Genomic DNA, 20,780 nt, shown 5'->3' on the forward strand with positions numbered 1-20,780 from the left:
ACAATAATTATTTATATAACTACTTTTAATGTCTACAAATAAAGTTAGTTATTAGTTGATTAGTTAATACAACCCCGAGCATAAAAAAATCTGACTTCTGGCTGTGATAGAGAGTGATGGGGGGAAAAACAAAGTGCACCCACCTTCAGCCTTTTTTTTTTCTTAAATCAGCAACTAAATAATAATTGTGTTGTTCTCTCCAATGTCTACAAACAAACCTCAGGTGACAACAACAACAAATACCCACAAGATTGTGCCAGATGTGAGTAATGAAATGCACAAGATTTGGAAAGTTAATCATCAGGAAGTGTGACTGCCTCAATAATAGCAGAACTTTTGGCAGCTTGGTGTCCTGGATCATTCAGGTGTGTGTCTATATCATGCTAAGAAGAGAAAACACCAGCTTCAACCTGAATAGACTGAATAGGGTTAGATCACCTTAAGATTTGTTGTAAAGATACTTGAAATGTGTTATATTTTTACATTTGTTTATTTATTTATATAATTCTTTGTGTGATGCCCTTCCTGTAGAATAGTTTTATTATCCAACTGCCTGGTATTCTGACTGGATTTATTAATTCATTACCTATTTTGAGACAAATTGCAGAATAAATACAGACTAGACCGGACAATTCCCCGGGGGAAATTGTGTGAGGACGCAGTGCGCGAAGCAATTCGGTCACGCATGTTCGCTGGCCGTGAATGTGTGACCTGCAATGATGTTTCAATGCAATGATTGTGTGTGTGCTTGAGACAGCAGCCATCATGAAGAAGAGCTTTTCAAGAGTATAACCAAAGTGACTACAGGTGGAAATTAGCATGTACTGCTATAAGCTGGGACAGACATCTGTCCTTACCACAAGGATAATGTTTAATTTGTGCACTGTCCCTTTTAAAAATAAAATAAACTCTAAACTCTAAGAAGAGTGTTTGTATGTACGAACAGAAGTGTTCCTAATAAAGTGGACGGCTAAGGTGAAGTGTCATGCCGACCGAGGCTGTTTTTTTTTTTCACAGTAAAAAGAAATTCACAAAATTCTTTCACAGTGAGTGCTAGAAGGGTCTCCTGAATAAAATGATGTATTTTTTTGTCTGTAGTCTTAAAAATAACGACACTAGAGCGATTTAAAAACGAGTGACTTTTCTCTCACGTTTATAATGCGTGTCAATGAGCTAAGACACACAAGGTCTTGAATTTTGTGCTGTGTTTTACGAAGGACCAGGCCTCGAACAATGACAAATAACTCGACAACGGAAGCAGCTATTCACAAAATTCTTTCACAGTGAGTGCTAGAAGGGTCTCCTGAATAAAATGATGTATTTTTTTGTCTGTACTCTTAAAAATAACGACACTAGAGCGATTTAAAAACGAGTGACTTTTCTCTCACGTATATAATGCGTGTCAATGAGCTAAGACACACAAGGGCTGGAGTTTTCTACTGATTTTTATGAAGGAGCAGGCCTCGAACAATGACAAATAACTCGACAACGGAAGCAGCTATTCACAAAATTCTTTCACAGTGAGCGCTAGAAGGGTCTCCTGAATAAAATGATGTATTTTTTTGTCTGTAGTCTTAAAAATAACGACACTAGAGCGATTTAAAAACGAGTGACTTTTCTCTCACGTTTATAATGCGTGTCAATGAGCTAAGACACACAAGGGCTGGAGTTTTCTACTGTTTTTTATGAAGGGGCAGGCCTCGAACAATGACAAATAACTCGACAACGGAAGCAGCTATTCACAAAATTCTTTCACAGTGAGCGCTAGAAGGGTCTCCTGAATTAAATGATGTATTTTTTTGTCTGTCGTCTTAAAAATAACGACACTAGAGCGATTTAAAAACGAGTGACTTTTCTCTCACGTTTATAATGTGTGTCAATGAGGCCGTGTCAGCTGCCCTGTCCTCAGTTTGACGCTTGTCATTCAAAAACCGTAAATCCTATCGTTTAGGTAGACACATTGTGTGAATCAGGACAAGTTTTCCTACTACTTTTGAGAAAATCATGTCTGTAGAGTGAAATTTGTGGCTGAAAACACAGTTTAAGCGAGAAAGTTTGAGCTTTTTTTTGAAGCCGCCTACACTCTGAGTTAACGACCTTCACTGGTGTGTAACGCAATAGACACCCATTCAAAAGCCGGATTTTCTCCCAGAACCCACATGTCGGTTGAGCCGGGACTGATCCGAAAGTGTAGAACCTAGCAGAAAAGTTGAATGTCAGAACCACAGAGGAGAAGTTTTCCTACGTTTTAGAGTTTGAATCACGTCTCTAGGTTAAAGCATGCCAGAGCAGCGGACGTTTGAAAAACGTTGAAAAAGTGCTTTTTTTCCAATTAATTCCATAGAAATGAATGGGGTTTTTTTGGACGATTTTTTCGCGACTACGTCGCGAAAAAATCGTATTCTGTAGAGAAAAGTAATAGCATAGCGAGTCCGATCGAGCCGCACATTTTGATATATTGTTTGTCTGTGTGCGACGTACGGTTATTGAGTTATTCGAAATCAAAATTTGCGTAGGAGGAAGAAGAAGAAGAAGAAGAGAAATACGTAGAAGAAGAGAAATACGTAGAAGAACAATAGTTGCAGTGCTTTGCACTGCAACCTATGGGCTCCCCTAGGGGAGCCCATAGGTTGCTGTGCTGCAGCACTGCATCCTAATTAGGATTTAAACTCTCTCTGATATTAAAGTTTGATATGTATTTTATTGTTTAATCATCTGCAAATGTCACCTGAATTTATGATGCAATAATATGTTGTTATTATTATTATTATTATTATTATTATTATTATTATTATCCAGGGATAACAAAGTTGTCTTCATTTATTGCATCTATATACAGTACACATAAATTAGGTACATATTAAAATATTAAGTATTAGTATGATGACATTATTATTACATAATAAGTATTTCATTTGAAAGGTACTATAAGTAAAAAAATATTCCTGTATTTGTGTATATTGTTCTGTAAAACAATACAGAAAAAGTTACACAGGAAAAGTTAGTGTGTATAAAAATCATTTTGTATACCTTTAAAAGTAGGTGTGTGTGTGTGTGTGTGTGTGTGTGTGTGTGTGTGTGTGTAAAATACATTGATATCAGCAGGACAGTTTCTGTATATATGGTTTTTTTTTAGGTTTTTTTGCATTTGAATATAAAATTCATGATTATTCTGCTTTATCTCTGTTTTATTATTATTATTATTATTATTATTATTATTATTATTATTATTATTATTATTTCTGAACACATGTTGGTGTTGATTGTTGTTTTACAATTTATCTGAATAAAACCATGTAAACTCCACATGAACGCCATCTTGAATCAGTGATGTCTGTTCTGAACAGGGATTCAAAAAACCATGTTCATTTTGCTTTGTTCTGAACAGAAAGGATATTTTTATATTCTTGCTCCAGCATTCCATGATGCCCCTCTTTATTCAGAAACCAGTTCAAACAAAATAAAAGAAAGCTTAATAATCTTTATGTATGAGAGCTGACTCGGCTCATCGGAAGCCTTGAGCATAAATAAAACCAAACACTGCATTTTAAAAGAAATCTATCTATTTATTTTTAACATCAGAGCATTGTTCTGCTTTACAGTGTGATTTGTTGCTCACAGAAAAAACACTTTCTACACAGATCTTCCTTCTGTCTTAAAAAATGGTTATAATGGATATCTAACTTCATGTCTTCCTGTAGCAAGACATGCCAGAAGTAATTAGTTTTGGAAGTTTGGCCTGTTGGGAAAATATTTTGGTTTAGGTGATACTTTCTTGAAATCACACTGGAAAGGAAAAATAATGTTATTAAACACTTGAGAACCTTTAAAAAATTTACTTGAATAATTTTGAGCGATTTTATTTGCATCAAAATTTGTTTTCTGGTTTTCAGTTTTTGTTCTCATTCCCTGTATTATTTCTAATCCCTGGTTCTTAATAAACAACAATAAAACTTATTAAGGCACATAAGTTGCTAATGCGTAGCCATGACTTAATTCATTGGAGATAATTATATTGTGGAAACAAGGTAGTTATACCAAAGCCGTGATTTACTAGAACAAGCGAATGAGGACATGGAGTTTGAGGCCAAAGCAAAGTACAGCAATGTTATAAACATCAATGTTCAAAAATGTAATAAATCACACACAGCTGGCATTTCTGCAAATTCTGCAAGAAAAAAAAGCCCACCATTGCTTCTGAGCTCATCATTCATTATGAAATGAGCTGGTTTTGCATACTGTACTGCGATACTGGATTTGTAGAAGTGCTGGTCTTTAAAAAACAGCTCTGTGTAAACTCAAAAGGTTGATCATCACGGCCTTTTACAAGGAAAATTATGAACTAGACACATCACAAATGAGTATGGAGAGTATGAGTATTGAGATGAGTATGAGTATTGAGACTTCCAAGATGGCGGCGCGCACACGCAGCGGCTCCTCTCTGTCCCGACAGAACGGTGTTTTCGTGGTTTTTTTTGTGTTTTAAAACAGTGTGTATCTGTTCGTCTTTGTCGCATCCATTAGTTTCAAGGCGCACATACTCCCGTCCGGGTACTGAACTGGCCAGCCTGTAGTCCAGATCTTTCACCCATAGAAAACATTTGGCGCATCATAAAATGGAAGATACGACAAAAAAGACCTAAGACAGTTGAGCAACTAGAATCCTACATTAGACAAGAATGGGTTAACATTCCTATCCCTAAACTTGAGCAACTTGTCTCCTCAGTCCCCAGATGTTTACAGACTGTTGTAAAGAGAAAAGGGGATGTCTCTCAGTGGCCTTGTCCCAACTTTTTTGAGATGTGTTGTTGTCATGAAATTTAAAATCACCTAATTTTTCTCTTTAAATGATACATTTTCTCAGTTTAAACATTTGCTATGTCATCTATGTTCTATTCTGAATAAAATATGAAATTTTGAAACTTCCACATCATTGCATTCCGTTTTTATTTACAATTTGTACTTTGTCCCAACTTTTTTGGAATCGGGATTGTACCACAAAGTATGAGTAACTGGTTTTTGGGAAAATGTGATCAGTGATTTGTTTTCAATAAACATTGATGGTCAGTAAATTGTCTTTAGGAATAATGGTGATAAGTGATTGGTCATTGTTTTTTTTTTTTTAAATCAATACAAAGTCAACAATATACATACACCCACTTAGATTATTAATTCAGTGGTGCTGAACGTTCCAAAATATCTCACTGTCCAAGACCTCTTAATTTGCTGTTAGTGATAATTATTGACTATAGCTGGTAGCTTCTCTGTGACGGCATAAGAAGGGTTTGTTTGACAAGTACAAGTTATTGTGAAGTGTAGCCACTTTGAAGAAGACCCAAACTGCCCTCCTCACCTGGGAGGAAATTGGTTTGGATAGTTCAGAATAACCCAAAAACCACTAAGGCACAGGCCTGCCATGAACTGGAAGTTGCTGGAACACCAGTGTTACTGTGTACATCAAGTGAATTTTATATCTCCATGGACAGAGTCTGCTGCTCAAAAAAGAAGCTCCTGCTTCAAAATCCAAACCTTCAAGCTTGACTAAAACTGACCACATGAACAAAGAAAAAGCCTTCTGAAGGAAAGTTTTATAATCATATAAAACAAAGATTGAATTGTTTGGCCACAATGACCAGAGGTACAGAGGAACACTGTTCCTATTGTTTAGCAACTGTTAAGCATGGTTAAACAAAGTGGATGGAATAATGAAGAAGGCGGACTACCTCAGAATTTTTCAGTATAATTTCAAATCATCAGTTAAACGGTTGAAGTTTAGACACAATTGGGTGTTCCAACAGGACAATGATCCCAAACACACATCAAAGCTGGTTGTGGAGGATAAAGCAGGTTAACATTAAGCTTTTGGAATGGCCTTCCAGAGGTCTTGACCTCAACCCTATTAAAATATGTGGACTATGTTTATGTCAGAGAAAGAACAGTGTAGTAGGGTGACATAATTGAAAAACAGTGATGTGATGTCCACAACACCCCTGAATTTTTGTATTTTCTCACCAAATTTGACAACTCGTACGAGGCGTTCCTTGACTTTGACCAAAAGGAATCACAGAATGTTCTTATGACATTCTTTTATGCCTTATTTCTAACCAAGCACGCAAACCACATTCCAAAGACAAAATACCAATCTGAGCAAACATGCCTGCTCAACCCTGTCTGTACTCTTGCGCAATCTCTGCTCTGCATACACTCAACTCTGCCTGATTGTGAATGCTTTAGAACTTTCTATATTTCTGCATCACTATGACTTAAAACAGATTTTCACACAAGTCCTAAAAATAGATAAAGAGAACCCAATTAAACAAATGACACAAAATATTATACTTGTTCATTTATTTATTGAAGAAATTATCTAATATTACACATGAATGAGTGGCAAAAGTAGATAGAAATAGTAAATAGAAGACTCTAAAGAATTCACAAACTTTTAAGCACCACTCTTATAGAGCACTCTTTTTTTCAGAAAGGTAGCTTTTCCATTTGCTCTTCATGCAATGTCATGTGATTTAAATTTGAAAAAATGTATTTCCATTTTACTTTTGGGAAATATTTCTTGATTGAATTGTCTGAAATGCCACCTCAGGTGAGCATAAAAACATTTTTGTGATATTTGAAGATACACACCTACCCAGAAAAACATTCTCTCCCCAAATACAGTGTCTTGCAAAAAGTATTCATCCCCCTTGGTGTTTGTCCTGTTTTCTTCCATTACAGGATGGAATAAAAGGATTTTTGGAGGGTTACCACCATTTGATATACTCAACATGCCTACCATGTTAAAGGAGCAAATTGTTTTTTACTGTGACACAAACAATAATTAAGATGAAAACAGAACTCTGGAGTGTGCATAGGTATTCACCCCCTTTCATATAAAACCCCTAAATGAGAGCTGCTCCAACCAATTCAGTTCATAAGTCAGATAATTATTGGAATTAGATCCACCTGTGTGCAATCAAAGTGTCACATGATCTGTCACATGATGTCTGTATAAATTAACCTGTTCTGGAAGGACCCTGACTCTGCAACACTACTAAGCAAGCAACATGAAACCCAAGGAGCACTCGAGATAGATCAGAGACAAAGTTGTGGAGAAGTATAGATCAGTGTTGGGTTATACAACAATATCCCAAACTTTGAATATCCCAGGGAGCACCATTAAATCCATTATAGCAAAATAGAAAGAATATGGCACCACTACAAACCTGACAAGAGAAGGCCGCCCATCAAAACTCACAGACCAGGCAAGGAGGGCATTAATCAGAGATGCAACAAAGACACCAAAGATAACACTGAAGGAGCTGCAAAGATCCACAGCGGAGATGGGAGTATCTGTCCATCATACCACTTTCAGCCATACACTCCACAGAGTGGCACTTTATGGAAGAGTGGCCAGAAAAAAGCAACTGCTTAAGAAAACATGTTTGGAGTTTGCCCAACAGCATGTGGCAGACTCCCAAAACATATGGAAGAATATTCTCTGGTCAAATGAGACTAAAATTGATCTTTTTGGCCATCATGGGAAATGCCATGTGTGGCACAAATAATAATAATAATAATAATAATACATCAGTTTTATATAGCACTTTTCATGATACTCAAAGACGCTTTACAGAAGGTTCAAACACACACACACAGGTAACGGATAATTATAGACAAGGAAAGAAAAACTAACCAAATTTAAAAAAAAAAAATGAATGAATAATAAAAAGTCCACCAAGTAAGGGTCAGGATGTAATTCCCGTGGTGTAGCAGCCACAGTCCCACCAATAGGTGCACGAAAACAAGTCCCACATCTCCAGCACCGCCGCCGTGACGCCATCAGCAACATCGCTCGAACACCACACCATGGATCCACAAAGCGAGCAAAGAAGCTCCGCCACACAGAGCGCTGGTGTGTCCCAAATCGCCTGCACAGCCGCCGTGACACCACCGAGCAACATCGCTCGGAACATCACGCCAAGCGTTAAAGCGCAGAGCGCTGGACAACCATGATATAAAATGTGCAGTGAGCTCACTGCAGTCCACAGCTGGGAGCGCAGGCATCACCCACAGCGAACCAAGGCCTGGAGGGAACCGACGCCCAAAACTGGGTCCGGAGTTACACTACAACCGGCGGATAAAACACTCAAACAAACATCAAACTACACAAACACACACAAAAAGAAAAAAAAGGAGAGAAATAAAATAAAAATAAAAATCTCCGGTGAGAAGTGGCAGCCAGAATGCGCACGACGTACTCTCAACCGAAAACCCAACATCCTGAGAATGCCATTCCTACAGTGAAGCATGGTGGTGGCAGCATCATGCTGTGAGGATATTTTTCATCTGCAAGGACAGGAAAGCTGGTCAGAACTGAAGGAAAGATGGATTGCACCAAATGCAGGGCAATTCTGGAGGAAAACCTGTTTGAGTCAGCCAGAGGTTTGAGACTGGAACGAAGGTTCACATTCCAGCAGGACAATGACCCTAAATATACTGCTAAAGCTACACCGGAGTGTTTTAAAGGGAAACATTTAAATGTCCTGGAATGGCCTAATCAAAACCCAGACCTCAATCCAATTGAAAATCTGTGGCATAATTTGAAGATTGCTGTACACCAACGCAACCCATCTAACTTGAAGGAGTTGGAGCAGTTTTGCCTTAAGGAATGGGTAAATATCCCAGTGGCTAGATGCGTTAAGATAATAGAGACATACCCCAATAGACTTGAAGCTGTAATTGCAGCAAAAGGTGGCTCTACAAAGTATTGACTTTGAGGGAGTGAGTACCTATGCACACTCCAGATTTCTGTTTTTCATCTTAATTATTGTTTGTCACAATAAAACAACAATTTTCACCTTTAAAGCTGTAGGCATGTTGTCTAAGTCAAATGGTGCTAACCCCCCAAAAATCCATTTTAATTTCAGCTTGTAATGCGAGAAAACAGGACAAACATCAAGGGGGATGAAAACTTTTGCAAGACACTGTGAAATTTACATGCCTGGGGATGTCCCACTGTGCACCCCGGAATGAGGCACAAAAACAATGCCATACTCTCTGGCGTACAGACACAAATATGGCGAACAGAAATAAAAGCCTTGATTATCGGTCCTAACCCTGATTATTAGTCAGGGTCCAACTTGTAGGATTGCCAGTCTTTCAAGCAAGTCACGGCAAGAATTTATGGTACTAGATGATTTCCTAATCCGACATGGTGACCATTGTGAAAGACAAAAATATTGTGTAGTTTGATAAAGGAACCTTAAAGGAAACTGGTGTAACCTCCATGGAGGAAACCTACACAAATGTGTTTTCAACATCTTTTAACAGTGTTTTCTATTTAATTTAGGGTTCAGTGTCCATGGTCCGTCTGATCCTTTCACTGTCCAGATGGGAGGCTCAGTGATGCTGCCGTGCTTTGTAGACACTCCTCTACCAATGGAAGGACTGGAAGTAGAGTCGAAAAGAAATGACTATGAAACTCTAGTGCACTTGTGGCAGGATGGAGAGAGTCAACCAGAGTCTCAGAACCAGCGTTATCAGGAAAGAGCTCATTTCTTCACTGAGGAGATCATTCATGGAAACTTCTCTCTCTTCCTTACAAGTTTGACCCGGGAAGATGTAGGAGTTTATAAGTGTGTTGTTTACACAAACATGGACTCCAGTGAAATTCTGATTGAAATCAAGGAGATTGGTGGGTATTTTTTTTCACTTAATTGAAATAATGTTCTGTAAAAATACTTGATTTAAAAAGGAATAGTTGAAGTCTTTTACTTTAAGAAACAATTCTCATTTCAGAGTGCTTGATTGTGTCTGGAGCAGAGGTGGAAAAAGTACTGAAAATTTGTAATTAAGTAAAAGTATCTTTACTTTGCTTAAATTCTACTCAAGTAAAAGTAAAAGTACAAATCTAAAAATCTACTCGAGTAAAAGTAAAAAAAGTACTCAATTTAAAATGTACTTTGAGCAAAAGTTACTTAGTTACTTTCAATTATTTGATGTAAAAAAAGAAAGTACAAGTCATAAATCAAATTGTTTTTAATGAACTTTTAGTCCACATAATAACCTTTCAGGCAGTATAATGTATAAAGCTTTGTTTGGACTACCCCATAAAACATTTTCAAGTACAAGTGGCATAACTTGTAAATTCTATGATCCATTTTTTTCTTTACTGACAAACGCCTGCTATTTTTATGCATATATATATATATATATATATATATATATATATATATATATATATATATATATATATATAATTTATGTATATATATATATATATATATATATATATATATATATATACGTATATATGTATATATATATATATATATATATATATATATATATATATATATATATATATATATATGTATATATGTGTGTATATACAGAGTCTACCTGTAATGTGCAATTTTTCCGAGCCTCTCAATAAGGCAATCTTTCTTTTTCATGGTAGATAATGCAAATAGCCCTCTGTATTTAATCCTTCGTTTGTCTAATTTGTATTTCAGTTTTATTTATCTGTTTGACATTTTCTTGCTACTGTAACACATGAATTTCCCCGATGTGGGATGAATAAAGTGAATCTAATCTAATCTAATCTAATCTAATCTAATCTAATCTAATCTAATCTAATCTAATCTAATCTATTAAAGCCACTAAAGCAGACTTACTAAATGACACATATGAAACGTAAACCAACCAAACTCAAAGTGTCTAGGGCTCTCACGATTTAAAGACAGCTAAGCAATTCCTTAGTAACACTGTGCTCTTCCTTATATAGAAAATATAATTGACAAATTAACTGCATAATGTTTACAACCTGTCGAGAGGTAATGTGCAAACTATTTTGAGACCACCCCATAAAACATTTTTAAGCAAAGTGCCAAACTCTGAATTGTATGGTCCAACTCAAACACCACAATAAAAAAAGAAAAGAAAACCAAAATCAAATAAAGTATCCAAGACAGTGAAAATGTTTTGATGGCCTATCAGTGACCTCCCAAAGCTCTAGTCTAGGCTACAGCTAACAACCCAGGAGCTAGTCTATACATGAATTAGGATTTTTTCATAAGAGACCAATTGCAACTAAAACCATGCACTCGTATTATTTCTGACTGTCGTTCTGATAAAACAAATTTGTAAACGTGAGCTGATTCATTTCATTTAGCCTACTTCACTTGAAACGTTAGTGATCAGTATGGATGCTAGGCGGCCAAAAGAATTGATAATGAAGGCACATTTTACTCAACAGTGGAAGGATTTAACCAAACAGTAAATATAACGTTTGGGATACACAGGTACGGTAAATGCACATATCTACTTACCACCACATGCTTCCGCAGATTTGATGTGGAAGTTTTGTAGACTGATAGCTCTATACGGCAGGGCAGGCACATTTTGCGTTGCATTATTATGTTATTGCCTCATTTGCGTTTGAATGCAAAGTACTGGCTGAGATATGGCCAAGGATTTCCCTCGCTGTCCGGCACATCTGTTCCACGGGAATTCTCTTCTTGGCAATCCTCAACCTCCTCCATGACCTCCTCTGTCTCTTGCTTGGCTCCCTCGGCACCAGCCATCATCCAACCATACATGTAGGCTAATATGGATATTCCGTGCGTGCGCCTGTGCCAGTTTCCTTTCAGTTCAGGCCAATTGTTTTTTTTCCCTGCATTTAATTTTTTTACTCAGTAATGGGTGGTTTTCGAATGTAGCGAAGTAAAATACTTGGTTCAAAATGTACTTCAGTAAAAGTAAAATTACCCATTTCAAAAACTACTTAAAAAATTACAAATTACACAAAAATCTACTTAATTACAGTAACGTGAGTAAATGTAATTCGTTACTTTCCACCTCTGGTCTGGAGCCCACGTTATATCTGCGTATGTGGGTGAAGATATCACTCTGAATTGCTCTGTAGACTCACATATCCCACTAGAAAATATAGAAGAAGTGTCATGGAAGAAAATGGATGAAGATATCTTAGTGCTGCTCTATCAAGAGGGTGAGGTCCTGATAGATTCGTCCCATGAGAGATACAAAGACAGAGTAGAATTTGCTGAAAAAAGAAACAAAGGAAACTTCTCATTGAGACTGAAGGATGTCCGAACTGAGGACAAAGGGCGGTATATGTGTTTAGCATTCTCTGGGGAATTGTCAGATAACACAACAGTGGAAGTGCAGACGCTGGGGAAGTCACTGTTTTTTAATGAACAAAATATATAAACATGTAGTAGAAATGGGTGCTTAAATAAGTCAGAAGTGGATTATCTGGGCTAAAACCATGTGGGGTGTGCAGCCCTTAAGAGAGCAAAATTGGCCATGCTCATTGGGTAGGAGGGCATACTCTCTGTTCCTTGTCAGTCACAGCATACAACATATTCGCCAAGGCTTTTTTTTTTCTTGAAAGCATTTTAATTGTCAAATGAAATTGCATTTATTATGGACGCATGTCCATTTAGAAGCTGATGTGATGAACTATTTCAAAATATCACCAGTTGCTTTTTACTTCATCAAAAATATTACAGTGTTATAATATTTAATAACTCTGGTGTTTGTGCCATGCAGGTTTTTCCTCTATGCATATTGGAATTTTTCTTTTATGTATACTTGGATTTGTAATTGGATCACTTATCCTAGGCTACCGATCTTATACATATTTTAAAAACAATGGTAAGTCTGCTCTTCATTTTATCACTTCAGGAGTTTGGTAAGGTTACATTTCAACTTAATAAAAAGTAAACTTAATACAAACATTCTTTTTTGTTCATTTGTAGATGACAGCAGAAGAGCCCTTGCTATAGAGTGTGCACATGTCCTTTGTCCTAATATTACTATGTTCATAGTCTTCATCCTCTGGGGTGTTACTGAGGGTAAGTATTGCTTTCCAGTGACAATGTTTACAACTATATCTCAGTAAACCCCAGAACTACACCCTTGAGCACTTAAAGAGCACTTAAAAACTGACAGCAATCTAAATATTTGTCTTCCAAAATGTTACTGTGTGTCATGTTTATTCCTTATATATAGGTTTAATAAAAGCATGTCTCTCCTGAAGGGTGCCAATAATTCTGGAGTGGACTGGAATTGTCCGAGTATTTTTTTAATTGTAAAAATGCATTCATCAGTTAATCAGCAAAGGTCATATTCAGACTTGACAAGTTTACAAGTTAGGTCAATATTTATGCTGTCAATTCTTGGTAGTCCCCCTTGCTGTCCAGGGAAACACTGGCTGGCTGACATTCTTCAACTGCTTTGTGGCTGCCAGTGCCCCCTCCCTATGTGCTGAGCTCTACTATCTCAGGCTTGTGGGGACTATTTCACCCTTATCTGGAAGGCCTGGCACTCTGGGCCTGCTCTGTGAGATGTTCAATCTGACCACAGGCTGACTACCTGATAGCGTTATCATTGCAAGAGCACCATCTATGAGATCAGTCTATAATTGCAAATGAAACCTTTTTGAAAAGGGGTGCATGGCTTCACGGTCAGTTATCTTCCAGTGTTCCATTCCTACAGGAACTGCTAGATAGGGGCAAAGTCTTCTCTTCCATTAAGGTATATCTCGCTGCCATTTCAGCTTGTCATGTAGGTTTTGGGAATGCAACAGTGGCCTGTCAGAGATTGGTAGCAGACGGATGTAAGTACAGAATTTTTTTAATTAATAATGAGTGACAAACAGGCAAACAATCCACACCGGTAGGCAATCACATGAACAGGAAATGAGCAAAAGGTCAGGCGAGGCACAAACAGACTAACACAGGCACAGAGAAAAACGGAAACGAAGAACAGGCACAGGAATCAGAAAACCAGGAAATCTACTACGGAAACAAGACTTGGTAAAGTGTCACAACGAACTCAATATTTCCCACGAGTGTGTGTTTTCAGTCTTTATATAGGAACGCTGATGTGTCTTGATTATGTGCATGTAAGCCTCATTAACAGCACGCATGTGAGAGTTTGTTCGGTGCGCGTAGTCCTTCAGGTGCAAGTGCCAAAGTGCGCAGGTCTGAAAATGCCTCTTATTTGCTGATTCATGAAAAGGGCTCCTTGACCCTACCCCACCTTTGATCACTACAAAGAATTTGGCTGTGGTGCTGGAAGTATTATCAGAACCTTTTTTCGAGCCTCTGGATCAGTTAGATCTTAACACACTGTGGCAGCGGGGGCGTGGTCAAGCGCCGGTCTGTGACAGGAGGGCGGAGTCAGGAAAGGTAAGTGGCAAAATCACTACACATGAGAGCAATTAACCTGTGTTTGTGTGTCTTCCCAGTGACCGCGCCCTATATCAGGAGGGAGAGCGAGAGCAGAGGAGCTCATCCCTGGACGGGACGCTGACGTGTGTGTCTGAAAAGTGCGCATGATTAGTACGCTGAAAAGTGTGGCAATAAAAGCCGTGTTTTCACCTGATCTCTGTCCTGCCGTCCTCTGTGCTCCACCCACCCACAGGGAAATCACTACAGTGGTGCCGAAACCCGGGAAAGTGGAGCACCAAACCAGCAGCCCCATGGAATCCTCCCCGTTCGCCGATCTGGTCCACGCCCTCGCCACGGCTCAGCAAAGCCAGCACCAGGCGCTCGTCACGCTCCAAAAGGAGCAGGAGCGGCGCTTCGAAGCCCTGGTGCTGGCCCAGCAGGAAGATCGCGAGGCGTTCCGGCATCTCCTCGCGTCGGCGGGGTCCACCAGCGCTCCGGCCGCGGGCCCGTCTCCCCTCACCGTGACCAAGATGGGCCCGCAGGACGACCCCGAGGCATTCATCACGTTGTTTGAACAGGTCGCCGAAGCCTCGGGGTGGCCGATGGAGCAGCGCGCGGCGCGCCTCCTCCCCCTGCTCACGGGAGAGGCACAGCTGGCCGCGCTACAGCTCCCCGCCGACCGCCGGCTGGCCTACGCGGACCTCCGCCGGGCCGTCCTCCAGCGCGTGGGGCGCACACCGGAGCAACAGCGCCAGCGCTTCCGTGCGCTGTGACTGGAGGAAGTCGGCCAGCCGTTCGCGTTCGGCCAGCAGCTCCGGGACGCCTGCTGGCGGTGGCTGAGGGCCAACAATCGTGACGCCTAGGGAATCGTCGACCAGGTGGTACTGGAACAGTTCATCGCCCGCTTACCAGCCGGAACCGCGGAGTGGGTCCAGTGCCACCGCCCGGCGTCGCTGGATCAGGCAGTCGAGCTGGCGGAGGATCATCTGGCGGCTGTCCCGGTGGCAGGACAGCAGATGGCATCGTCTCTTCTCTCCTCTTCTCTCTCTCTCTCTCTCTCTCTCTCTCTCTCTCCCCTTCCTCCTGTGTCCCGTCCTCGCCCCATTCCCCCACCACGGAGGCGGGAGCCGGCACCACCCCAGCCGGCCCGCCGCACCCGCGGTGCCCTCCTGTTTCTCCCTTCTGTGTCTGTCTCTCCCCCACCTCAGGTGAGTGAGCCCCAGATCACCGGTGCAGAGGGAAAGCACGGGCCGGTTTGCTGGCGCTGCGGGGAGCCGGGCCACCTTCAGCAGCAGTGCACAGCAATGGAAGTGGGCGCGGTGGTTCGGATCCCCGACGCGCCAGAGGCCGCCCTCGATTGGGCCGGAGCGTATCGCATACCGGTGAGTATCCAAGGGGCTACATATCAGGCATTGGTGGATTCTGGTTGCAATCAGACCTCAATTCACCAAAGCCTGGTTCAAAACGAGGCATTGGGGGGAGCACAAGGGGTCAAGGTGTTGTGTGTGCACGGGGATGTTCACCGCTACCCTTTGGTGTCGGTCCACATTATTTTCAGAGGGGAAAAATTTATAGTGAAGGCGGCGGTTAATCCTCGCCTTACCCACTCGTTAATTTTGGGGACTGATTGGCCAGGATTTCGGGGTTTAATGACACGCCTAGTAGAGAGTGGGTCCTGCCATTTGACAGGGGGAGGTTCCGGTGTCGCTTTGGCAGGAGCAGCTGTCACAGAGCCGCCTACGTCATCTCCGCGTCAGAGTGAGGAGCCGCCGGCTCCTCCTCTCTCTATTGGGGAATCCCTCGCGGATTTCCCATTAGAGCAGTCGCGAGACGAGACTCTGCGGCATGTGTTTGACCAAGTGAGAGTAGTCGATGGTCAAACGCTCCAGCCGAACGCCACCCCGTCCTTCCCCTACTTCGCGATTATGAAGGATAGATTATACCGAGTGACGCAGGACACTCAGACTAAAGAGCGAGTCACGCAGCTTTTAATTCCGAAAAGCCGCCGGGAATTGGTATTCCAGGCAGCTCACTTTAATCCCATGGCTGGACACTTGGGGCAGGATAAAACACTAGCCCGAATAATGGCCCGATTCTATTGGCCAGGGATTCGCGGCGATGTCCGTAGGTGGTGTACGGCATGCCGCGAATGCCAGTTAGTAAACCCAGCGGCCATTCCAAAAGCGCCTTTGCGCCCTCTACCGTTAATCGAGACCCCATTTGAGAGAATTGGGATGGATCTCGTCGGGCCATTAGATCGGTCAGCACGAGGGTACCGCTTTATATTAGTTCTGGTGGACTATGCAACGCGATACCCGGAAGCAGTGCCTCTGCGCAATATCTCAGCACGCAGTATTGCAGAGGCACTCTTCTGCATCATCTCCCGAGTTGGAATCCCGAAAGAGATTCTGACTGATCAAGGCACTACATTTATGTCACGAACACTGCGCTAACTGTATGGGTTATTGGGGATTAAGCCGATCCGCACCAGCGTGTATCACCCACAAACGGATGGTTTAGTAGAACGATTCAACCGCACCCTCAAAAATATTATTAAGAAATTCATAAGTGAGGACTCACGTAATTGGGATAAGTGACTCGAACCCTTGCTGTTCTCAGTGCGAGAGGTCCCCCAAGCCTCCACGGGGTTCTCCCCGTTCTAATTATTATATGGGCGTAAGCTGCGCGGCATCCTGGACGTGCTGCAGGAAAATTGGGAGGAGGGACCTTCACAAAGTAAGAATGAAATTCAGTACGTTATGGACCTGCGCGCAAAACTCCACACGCTCACCCACCTAACTCAGGAGAATTTGCGGCAGGCCCAGGAACGGCAAGCCCGCCTGTACAACAAGGGTATGCGCCTTAGAGAGTTCACTCCGGGAGATAAGGTACTCGTACTGTTGCCCACGTTGAGCTCCAAATTGATCGCCAAGTGGCAAGGACCCTTTGAGGTCACACGGCAAGTTGGGGATGTCGACTATGAGGTGAGGCGAACGGACAGGGGTGGGGCGCTACAGATTTACCACCTCAATCTACTTAAACTCTGGAACGAGGAGGTCCCCGTGGCGTTGGTGTCGGTAGTTCCGGAGAAGGAGGAGCTGGGGCCGGAGGTTCAAAAAGGAACATTGGCATCACGTACCTCTCCGGTCCCCTGTGGAGACCACCTCTCCCCGACCCAACTCATGGAGGTTGCCCAGTTGCAGACCGAGTTTTTGGATGTGTTCTCGCCCCTGCCCGGTCGCACTAACCTCATAGAGCACCACATAGAGACGCCCCCGGGGGTGGTAGTGCGTAGCCGCCCTTACAGGCTACCCAAACACAAAAAAAAGGTGGTTCGGGAAGAACTTCAGGCCATGCTCGAAATGGGCATCGTCGAGGAGTCCCACAGTGACTGGAGCAGCCCGGTGGTCTTGGTACCCAAGGCCGACGGGTCGGTCCGGTTCTGTGTGGACTATAGAAAAGTCAACGCAGTGTCTAAATTCGACGTGTACCCAATGCCTCATATTGATGAGTTGCTCGATCGACTCGGCACCGCTCGCTTTTATTCGACACTGGATTTGACGAAGGGATATTGGCAGATCCCCTTGACTCCACTATCCCGAGAAAAAACGGCCTTTTCCACACCGTTTGGTTTACACCAATTCGTCACCCTTCCATTTGGGCTGTTTGGGGCACCCGCGACGTTTCAGCGGCTGATGGACAGAGTCCTCCGCAGTCACGCCACGTATGCGGCGGCGTATTTAGATGACATAATCATCTATAGCAATGACTGGCAGTGGCACCTCGAACATCTGAGGGCTGTCCTTAGGTCGCTGAGGCGAGCGGGGCTCACGGCCAACCCAAAGAAGTGTGCGATTGGGTGGGTGGAAGTACGGTATCTGGGCTTCCACTTGGGCAACGGGCAGGTGCGTCCCCAAATTAATAAGACGGCAGCAATTGCGGCCTGCCCGAGGCCCAAGACCAAAAAGGGGGTGAGACAGTTCCTGGGGCTGGCTGGCTATTATCGTAGGTTTATACCTAATTATTCGGACGTCACCAGCCCGCTGACTGATCTCACTAAAAAGGGGGCACCAGATCCAGTCCAGTGGACGGAGCAGTGCCAGCGGGCTTTCTCAGAGGTAAAGGCTGCACTGTGTGGGGGGCCACTTCTACACTCCCCTGACTTTTCTCTCCCCTTTATGTTGCAGACCGATGTGTCAGACAGAGGGCTGGGGGCGGTTTTGTCCCAGGAGGTGGAGGGGGAGGACCACCCTGTCCTGTATATCAGCAGGAAGCTGTCAGTGCGTGAGGGGCGCTACAGCACCATAGAGAAAGAGTGTCTGGCCATCAAGTGGGCGGTTCTCGCCCTCCGGTACTACCTGCTGGGGCGCCCTTTCACCCTCTGTTCAGACCACGCGCCCCTCCAGTGGCTCCACCGCATGAAAGATGCCAATGCGCGGATCACCCGTTGGTATCTGGCACTCCAACCCTTTAATTTCAAGGTGGTCCACAGGCTGGGGGCGCAGATGGTCGTGGCGGACTTCCTCTCCCGTCAAGGGGGGGGGGGGAGTCGGCTGCAGGCCGGATGGCCGCCCGGCCTGAGTCGGGCGGTGGGGGTATGTGGCAGCGGGGGCGTGGTCAAGCGCCGGTCTGTGACAGGAGGGCGGAGTCAGGGAAGGTAAGTGGCAAAATCACTACACCTGAGAGCAATTAACCTGTGTTTGTGTGTCTTCCCAGTGACCGCGCCCTATATCAGGAGGGAGAGCGAGAGCAGAGGAGCTCATCCCTGGACGGGACACTGACGTGTGTGTCTGAAAAGTGCGCATGATTAGTACGCTGAAAAGTGTGGCAATAAAAGCCGTGTTTTCACCTGATCTCTGTCCTGCCGTCCTCTGTGCTCCATCCACCCACAGGGAAATCACTACACACACTTTCTTTGAAAATGGTGATGTTGCTGACACTGGCTTGAGCAAAGTGCATTGGTAAAATCCATGCTTGTAACTATCTTAGTAAATCCATCTTGTTTGCAGTTTCTACAGAGTGAGATTCAAGTCTTACTGGAACCTAATCCTATATTCATCCCCAAAGTTAACATCATATCATTTACATGCCAGGTGATTATATTATTGGCCTTCTATCTCCCTCTATTTGTTTCTCAAAGGCAAGAACATTCAAATGCTCTTTGCCCATTCCACATGCTGTGGCCTTTTGTTGACATGAAAGTGGGGATCAGGAAATCTGACAAGCTGTGTGTGCCATGGGCGTCAGTTGGTCAGACTGATCACGAAACACAACTTCTCACACTGGATCATAGAAGCTACAGCCTCCCACAGGCTTGCACGCCCACTCTACTAGGGGAATGGCCACATCCTGGACTTGAGGTTTCATAGATTTGACATAATTTTAATTAAACCCACTCTGGTGCATTCTGTAGTCTGTGTATACTGTATGTAGACAGTCTAGGTGACATTGCACCAAGGATTCTAAAGCAGGAATAAATTCAGCATCTGGGATGCACACATCTGCCAATCAGTCCTGGCTGGTGTAATGAAATAGTGCTTCTGAGCGACAATCTGAAGATGCCTCACTTGTGCCCCCAGAGAACTGGGGTTATGGTTGTAACCTAAAGATATTCAACCCGTTGTTGTCTCCCCCATCACCATCAGCATTATAATAGAGAACACACCACTGTAGTGTCCCTAGTGTATTTAAAAATGCCATAGTGACACCTGTGTTTAAAGCAGGTAATGCACAAGAAGTATGCAACTATCGACCTATTAGTATTCTCCCAGCCCTTTCAAAAATATTTGAAAGGGTAGTTGTTGAACAATTAACAGACCATCTTGATTATAATAGCCTTTTACATCCAATGCAATTTGGCTTCAGGAAAAAGCACTCCACAGAAACTGCCTGTTGCTATTTCATTGAGAAAATAAAAAATTATCTTGATCAAGGAGGGGTGGTGGGAGCAGTCTTCCTTGATCTTTGCAAGGCTTTCAATACAGTCAACCATGAGAAACTAATAAATAAACTAGTTAATTACGATCTGCCAGAGGAGACTGCATGTTTGAGATTGTTTACTTCTAACATAATATTACTTTTAGAAAACCTTCTGTGATTCTTCATAATAAATTATAGAACAGATCCACTGATGCATTCCAAAAATGTTATTACATGGTTTAAACAGTGGCGGCTGATGGTAAAAAAAAAAAATTGGGGGTGGAGGCGCAGGGCGCAGAGTTATTGAAGTTTTGGAATCTTGATTAGTTTTTATTACTGAGTCTTTCAATTAGTTTTTTTTTAACTGAGTCTAGTTTGAGTGCATAAGTAGTTTTAGTGTGGTTTTTATTTTTGAGGAATGAAGAGCTAGTTTTAGTTGAGTTTTTATTTAGTTTGTGTTAAGAGATATTCACATCATGAGGAAAGCCTTTATTTAAAGAAACCAAAAAAGGGAGGATGAAAGAGTGCATGGCATTATATATGATCTAAAAAACAGTGTTTATTAAAAGGTCCCATATTATACACCTTCAAACCAATCAAAAAACAAGACACTAATGTTGCGCAAGCACTGTCTAGAAACACTGCAGCAGCAGCATACAGAATGCATAG

At 42.4% G+C, this 20,780-nt stretch overlaps 2 protein-coding genes across 3 annotated transcripts in view; both read left to right on the forward strand.

Annotated features, from left to right (window-relative positions):
• The window catches only part of LOC132897975 (uncharacterized), a 126,525-nt gene extending 125,601 nt beyond the window's left edge, over positions 1-924 (forward strand). For both annotated transcript variants that reach the window (XM_060939290.1, XM_060939291.1), the window contains one exon: positions 224-924. The gene's annotated coding sequence lies outside the window, so the exon portion shown is untranslated. The remainder of the gene's footprint in view (positions 1-223) is intronic.
• Positions 925-5,628: 4,704 nt separating this feature from the next.
• On the forward strand, positions 5,629-13,952 carry LOC132897549 (butyrophilin-like protein 8). The gene is made up of 7 exons (XM_060938811.1): positions 5,629-5,638; positions 9,344-9,688; positions 9,775-9,793; positions 10,009-10,013; positions 11,867-12,179; positions 13,530-13,636; positions 13,942-13,952. The coding sequence occupies exons 1-7, from the start codon at positions 5,629-5,631 to the stop codon at positions 13,950-13,952; spliced, it is 810 nt and encodes a 269-aa protein (XP_060794794.1).
• Positions 13,953-20,780: the final 6,828 nt, after the last annotated feature.

Source organism: Neoarius graeffei, chromosome 14 (assembly GCF_027579695.1).
Source record: "Neoarius graeffei isolate fNeoGra1 chromosome 14, fNeoGra1.pri, whole genome shotgun sequence".
NCBI lineage: Eukaryota > Metazoa > Chordata > Actinopteri > Siluriformes > Ariidae > Neoarius > Neoarius graeffei.